General features: G+C 42.3%; 1 protein-coding gene across 3 annotated transcripts in view; it reads left to right on the forward strand.

Annotated features, from left to right (window-relative positions):
* tpp2 (tripeptidyl peptidase 2) overlaps positions 1-7,077 on the forward strand; it is a 15,505-nt gene that overhangs the window by 1,667 nt on the left and 6,761 nt on the right. For all 3 annotated transcript variants that reach the window (XM_032532036.1, XM_032532119.1, XM_032532198.1), the window contains exons 2-18: positions 426-554; positions 698-793; positions 2,155-2,259; positions 2,402-2,526; positions 2,640-2,803; positions 2,965-3,119; positions 3,220-3,296; positions 3,382-3,509; positions 4,427-4,675; positions 4,809-4,924; positions 5,049-5,220; positions 5,325-5,482; positions 5,578-5,654; positions 5,752-5,858; positions 6,391-6,545; positions 6,722-6,838; positions 6,940-7,040. In XM_032532036.1, the coding sequence (XP_032387927.1) occupies positions 426-554; positions 698-793; positions 2,155-2,259; positions 2,402-2,526; positions 2,640-2,803; positions 2,965-3,119; positions 3,220-3,296; positions 3,382-3,509; positions 4,427-4,675; positions 4,809-4,924; positions 5,049-5,220; positions 5,325-5,482; positions 5,578-5,654; positions 5,752-5,858; positions 6,391-6,545; positions 6,722-6,838; positions 6,940-7,040 (2,231 nt within the window). The remainder of the gene's footprint in view (positions 1-425; positions 555-697; positions 794-2,154; positions 2,260-2,401; positions 2,527-2,639; positions 2,804-2,964; positions 3,120-3,219; positions 3,297-3,381; positions 3,510-4,426; positions 4,676-4,808; positions 4,925-5,048; positions 5,221-5,324; positions 5,483-5,577; positions 5,655-5,751; positions 5,859-6,390; positions 6,546-6,721; positions 6,839-6,939; positions 7,041-7,077) is intronic.

The following is a 7,077-nucleotide window of genomic DNA, read 5'->3' on the forward strand; positions in this document are numbered from 1 at the left end:
TTAACAACTGTACACTACTATCCCTGTATGGATGTGATATGAGTTCTATCTTTGTTGTTTTTTATTGAACAATGAACACCACATAACGTCATAACATAACATAAGTCATAACGGAAGAAGAACATAAATAAACTACTTTCAACATAGATTTTCTTTAGGGCTTTATTACGTGGTATCGGATCAGTACATAAACTCTAGTACTTCCCGATACCGTTTTAATCGGCATTGGAGGCGATACATCTCTAGGGGCAATGCTGTTGCAAGGCATTGGAAGTTTATTCACTATTCAGGATGGTTTAAGCATTACTCAGATTTAAGTTAAAATGTCCACAGCCCTCCCTGATGTGGTTAAGTTACCATGTATTATGCATCCCTTTTAGCCTGAATTTCCTAACTGATTACTTTCTTCATTAATGCCTCCTAAGGTCACAACTGAGGGAAAGCCAAAGATTGTCGACATCATCGATACAACAGGCAGCGGTGACGTGAACATGACCACAGTGGCAGAACCTAAAGATGGGACAATCACTGGCCTCTCTGGTAGAACACTTAAGGTCAGTAAAATATGAACAACAGCTGTCACATAGGTATTATCTTAAATTTGTAATATTTTGTATGGACCGTTTTTAAACCTAACTAGTACAGTTCATGCAGTTATCTTCATATTTGTCACAAACTGTCTTTTTATGTCTTCCAGATCCCTCCTGCCTGGGTCAATCCATCAGGGAAGTATCGCATTGGAGTTAAAAATGGCTATGAGTTCTTCCCTAAGGCTCTCAAAGAAAGAATACAGGTAGGACATATCACCGTTGTACTAGGTCTGTCATGGGTTTGATTTTTGCAACACTATGGTTGTGCACTAGAGCTGTCAATCTTCCTCCATAATACCATTCAAATAGTTATTTTTTTAAATACTCAAATAATATTCAAATATTTAATGCTCAAATGCAGCCTGTTATTAATATATACTTCACTACTCAGGATATTCATTGCCAATGCCACAATAAGCACGGGGTTGTTGCCCACTAGGGGGACTTCCAAATGGACCTACGTCATTACACGCAACTTTGTTTACATTAATTTACATTCATTTTCCACCACAAGCACACAGCAACAAATTCAAATCAACAGAGAATGATACCTTATCTAACAAGTCTATTGAACACCGTTAGTTGTAATGGCTAACGGTGCTCGGCGGGTGGTGGTGTTAAAGTCATGTTAAAACTATTTCCCACCCTTCTCCCGATTCCCAGCCCCAGTCATTCCCACTGTACTAACGTTACTCGGTACATACCGCTAATATCAGCTCTGGGATCTTAACGCTCCTTTTGTCCTCGGGTCAAATTTGACCCATTTTCACTAAGTTTCTATCCCAGAAATTTGTGTTTCTTCTAACCAAATTGGCAAAAAATAAATAAAATGGATGGTTACATGAAACGCTATTCACAAATAAAATGAATGATCAGTTACCTACTTTCATTGAGTTTGAGAGTTTGATTTGATTTTATAGCATTTGAAAAAAAAAAATAAAAGAACGTTTTATTTGACAAAAATGTTAGAAATAGCTTCTTAAGCATGGGAAAACCAAAAATGCCAAATAAAGCGCAGAAGCACATCCCAAGAAGTGAAACAAAAACTTGTAAAAAAGAGACAAAAACGTTGTAAAAGCTTTAAAAAAAAAAGTTGACCAAAACAAATGTTTTTTTTAGTTTTGACCCATGAAAAACTAAAACTTGCATGGTCGTCGGGAAGAAAACCCAAGAGTTAAGACCTCACAATGTGTTTCTCACTCCCGCTAACTTATTGCTTCATCAGACGTGACAAAAGCATTTTGTTGTAAACATGCGGGTAGGCCAAAGTGAGAAGAGGGAAGTTAGCCAACATATAAAATAAATAAAAAATAAATTTACTATTCAAATTATATTTGACTTTCGGAATTCATTCCAACAGCCCTGTTGTGCACAGATAGCCTCTCTTCATTGCAGTGTTACTACTTTGTATTGATTTATGCCAGAGTAGTAAAACAACAATACAACAAGCTGATACTGATAATGGTTATTGTCAGAATCCTGTGGATCCAATGAATGAAAATATATTGGCTTGTCATCTGCTGTGTGTGTTTTTAAGATACCTTTTGTTGTTATTGTCCACTAGAAAGAGCGAAAGGAGAAGCTGTGGGACCCACCACACAGAGCAGCACTAGCTGAGGTCTCTCGCAAAACAGAAGAGTTCGACCTCTCTCACCCGTCACCCACACAGGTCAGACCTACAAACTGGAGTTCTTTGTGAACTCATCAGTGTTTGCATGCAGTTGCTAGTCCCAGTACTGTGATGTTTCCTAATCTCATGTCTCTCTACTGTGACTCTCGCATGTATCCTTCCCCCTGCTTCCTCTCTCCAGATAGAGAAGTTGCAAAAAGAAGAGCTACAGAGTCAGTCAGAGCTGCTGGCATCACTAGAAAAGAAGTACAGTGATCCTGGTCCTGTATATGACTGTGTGCTTTGGCACGACGGCGTCACATGGAGGCAAGCCATCCCAACTTTTCTTCTTCTTAATATGTGTTTCTTTTCTTTTTGCTTCTGCAGCTGTTCACCCATGGTATATTTATCCTTCACTTTGTCTGTTACTGTCTCTCTAGGGCCGTAGTCGACACTTTAGAGAGTGGAGAGCTGTCCCAGTGCACTGTGCTGAGCTCCTACAGAGAAACACAAGAGTATGCCACATTAGGAAATGCTGAGATGCTTAACTACTCTGTTAGTATTTATGATGAGGGAAACACACTCTGCATCGTCACCAGTGGAGGTGAGCTATCCCAAAGCATGTAATTCATATGATTCAGTTGGTTAACACAAACATATGTTAAGCTTAATAGCAGGACATGGCAGGTTCACCAGTAAAGGCTGCATAATGTGTCAGAGTCCACAGTGTATTTTCTGGTCTAACTTGCTCGTGTGCTTTTAAAGGGGCTCACGGGACACACGTGGCAAGCATTGCAGCAGGTTACTTCCCAGAGGAACCCGAGCGCAATGGTGTAGCTCCCGGGGCACAAATCCTGGCTCTGAAGATTGGAGACACCCGCCTCAGCACCATGGAAACAGGCACAGGACTTATCCGAGCAGTATGTTGCCAAGACCAATATATATCAGCCTTTTGCCTACCCTTTTCTTTCCTATTTTTTTCCCACCCTTTTAATTTTTTCTCTCTCTTGTCACTCAAAGATGATTGAAGTCATCAACTACAAGTGTGACCTGGTTAACTATAGCTATGGGGAAGCCACCCACTGGCCCAATTCGGGGTAAGTAATGCAACAGGGGGGGTGGATGTATGGCTTTGTTTCGTGTTACACACTGTCACTGATTTATGTCAATTTGTCTTTTCAGGAGGATTTGTGAGGTGATTACAGAGGCTGTGCAGAAGCACAATGTCATATTTGTTTCAAGTGCAGGAAACAACGGCCCGTGCCTCTCCACGGTCGGCTGCCCGGGGGGAACCACCAGCAATGTCATAGGTACTCGCGCTGATGACATGAGGATTGTTATTACACCTATTAATAATTTTTTATTAATGCTTATTATCAAGTCTACGCCTTCAGGCTGCATGAAAAGCAAAAGAACAAAAATGTTTTTAGTATGTTTGTACACACTGATCAAACGTTTACATTTTCTGGAAAACTGATGTATTTAGCCATGATCACACTGGGTCATCAACAGACACGTGCTACAGTTGATATTGTAGCCTATTGCCGAATGAATAACTTCATTGTGTAAGTTAAGATGGCTGCGGGGTATTTTGGCGACGGTCATGTTATTAGTTAGCAGTAGACTTAATTAACCCGACCCAGGGTGATGAAAACTGATGTCAGCCCGGTTCAGCTCTGAGATTTTTTCACATTGTACAGCGCTGTGAAAGAATAATTTCTGAGATTACATTATGTTCTGCCTCTGTTTAGAAGTGGTGAATGTTTATTCTGCAGCTCACAGCAACGTCTTACTATATAGTGTTGGCAATTTGGTTTTTATAGAGTTTACTCTTAGCGAAATAATAGACACTAAAAAGCGTAGGGCCTTTTTTTTCCGCCAACCTTATTCCACACAGCAGTCGCAGCGTTCCTTTCAGCTGTCCGCTCGTGTGAAGAAACGTTCATTTGGTTTATCCAGCAATCATGTAGCTAAGGTTGGAAGCAGGAAATCACATGTGACATGCAGGTTACATTCCCACCAACCACGCTCCCAAACACTGACACACATGCATACGTAAATACATACAGAGACGTCTGGCTTTATATTAGCAGTGTGTTTTATCACGGAATCTCCAAAAGCCCTAATGGTAAAAATAAATAAAAAATCTATTGTGTAGCTCTAAAATAGTATATGTATTAATTTTCTTTACATGTCGCCTTAATTACTGTTCCCTTCTCTTCCTTAGGAGTTGGAGCATATGTGACTCCAGACATGATGGTAGCAGAGTATTCCCTGAGGGAGAAGCTGCCTCCCAACCAGTACACCTGGTCATCCAGGGGCCCCAGTACAGACGGGGCCCTGGGTGTTAGCATCAGTGCGCCTGGAGGGGCTATTGCATCTGTACCCAACTGGACTCTTCGTGGCACCCAGCTGATGAACGGCACATCCATGTCATCCCCTAATGCCTGTGGCGGCATCGCACTAATCCTCTCAGGTGTGCCCAGTGTCACAGACTGACACTAGATGTGGGAATACATTACATGTATGGATGTGTGCACAAATGCAAATCTGATGCTAGTGTGTGTGTGATACCTTTTTTTTGTGTGTGTGTGTGTGTGTGATAAAAGGATTGAAACAGAACGGGATCCGTCCCTCTGTTCCTGCGGTGAGGAGAGCGCTGGAGCACACTGCTCTGAAGGTTGATGACATCGAGGTGTTTGCACAGGGCCACGGGATAATTCAGGTAACTCTTCTGTCAATTGTAACAGTTTTAGCATCTTCTTTCATTTTTATCGTGAGTATTTTTGCTATTTGTCTGCTATGTGTCTGCGTGCCATCCAGTAATCTTTTCCCTTTCTTCCTCTCAGGTGGACAAGGCATTAGACTACCTCACTCAACACGCCTCTTTACCCACTAGCCACCTTGGTTTTTCAGTAACTGTGGGATCACAAAAAGGCATCTACCTCAGGGACCCCGTCCAAATTCTTGCACCCTCAGATCACGGAGTAGGAATTGAACCCATCTTCCCAGAGAACACTGGTACTGCTCATACTTGGTAGCAACATCCTCCCATTTAAAGCCTTTTAGTTTAGTAAGTGTTTTCATCTGTTACATCCTCCGTCTTTTTCTAACGTCCACCACAGAAAACTCTGAGCGAATCTCCTTGCAGCTACACTTGGCGCTCACATGTGCCGCCCCATGGGTCCAGTGCCCCTCCCACCTAGAGCTGATGAACCAGTGTCGTCATGTGAATGTCCGCGTCGATCCTGTGGGACTGAGAGAGGGAGTGCACTACACAGAGGTAGGGACAGGAAAGAGAGTAGGATGAAAAGACTTTGTTTCTGAGTCCATCAATGTTAATGTGGTCACTTTGAACGCATGCCTTTTTGTTTTTAGGTGTGTGGGTATGATACAGCAGCACTTAGCTGTGGCCCCCTGTTCAGAGTCCCAATCACGGTTATAATCCCCACCAAGTAAGTTCTTATATCATTTCAGGGATTTATTTCTTCTGTCTCTCTTCTAGCAAGAGTTTTGTGTGTGTCTGACAGCTCTTTCTTTTTCATCTGACAGAGTGACAGATAGTCGTAATCACGAGGTGAGTTTCACAGACGTCCACTTCAGACCAGGCCAGATCAGACGCCACTTCATCACTGTTCCTCAGGGAGCCTCCTGGGCAGGTTAGTGGCATTTTGTTCTGTTTTGGTTTATTAAGTAATAATATGATTCAGTACAGCATGTTCTTCTATTTCTATTTGATCTAACATACAGTTTTAATAAAGACTATTGTTTTTAGATTTCAAGTTTAAAGCCTTACTTATTTGGTAAGGGTTTTTTCCGGAGGGCTCCACAGTTACCCGTACCAGCACTTCAGAACCTATTTTTGCATATTGGTTACGTATAAGCTGCGTCCCTCTGTGTCAGTGTGGGTTGTTCCTCCCACGCTCCTCCTGCCTTGGTGTCTGAGCGTGTTGCTGTCACAATGGATTTGGTAACCAGTGGGAAATAGCACGGGCGAACATTTTAAAATCCATCCTAATTATCAAATAACCCAAGTCAGTAGTAAGAGATGTGACTTGAAATTACTTTGATGCTTTTTTTCTAAGTAGAGATGTGGATAATCAAAATGTGGCTTTTAATGTTTAAATCTTTTTCGCCTTCTTGTCGTCATCTGCATTCTCTCACTTCTCTGTCCTTTTCTCTCTCCTGCAGAGATCACACTGACCTCTCATTCGGGGGATGTGTCGTCAAAGTTTGTTCTCCACGCGGTGCACCTGGTCAAACAGAAAGCGTACAGAGCTAATGAATTCTACAAGTTCTCCTCACTGTTGGAAAGAGGCTCACTAACAGAGGCTTTCCCTGTTCTGGTACGTAAATTTGATGTATAATGCACGCTTATTTGACTGGGATTTTACACATATGTAATTCTGTGTAAGTACCAGATTCACAATTCCCTGGAATAGAAGTCACTTTGTTCCGTAGATGCATACATATAAAAATGGCTAACTACAACTAATTTCCATGTTTTTTGTCTCCTCTCCAGTCAGGAAGGATAGTAGAGCTGTGTATTGCCCGCTGGTGGGCGAGCCTCGGCGACGTGACAGTGGACTACAGCATCTCGTTCCACGGACTCAACACTTCCCCTTCACCCCTGCACATAGTAATAACAATACAGACTTACAGATTGGCAACTCTGACAAGTAAGCTGCAACCCAGACATGATCAGTTATCTGTTTGTAACTCATATTTGTCTCTGCCCAGCATGCCTCAGAGGGAGTGACGCGTTTTGACGTGTTGTCGCCTCTGAGATACGAGGAGGTGTCCCCCACCATCACCCTCAAGTCTTGGGTTCAGCCTCTCAGGTAACCACACACACACACACACACACACACACACACA

The sequence above is a fragment of the Etheostoma spectabile genome, chromosome 1 (genome assembly GCF_008692095.1).
Source record: "Etheostoma spectabile isolate EspeVRDwgs_2016 chromosome 1, UIUC_Espe_1.0, whole genome shotgun sequence".
In the NCBI taxonomy this organism is placed as follows: Eukaryota; Metazoa; Chordata; class Actinopteri; order Perciformes; family Percidae; genus Etheostoma; species Etheostoma spectabile.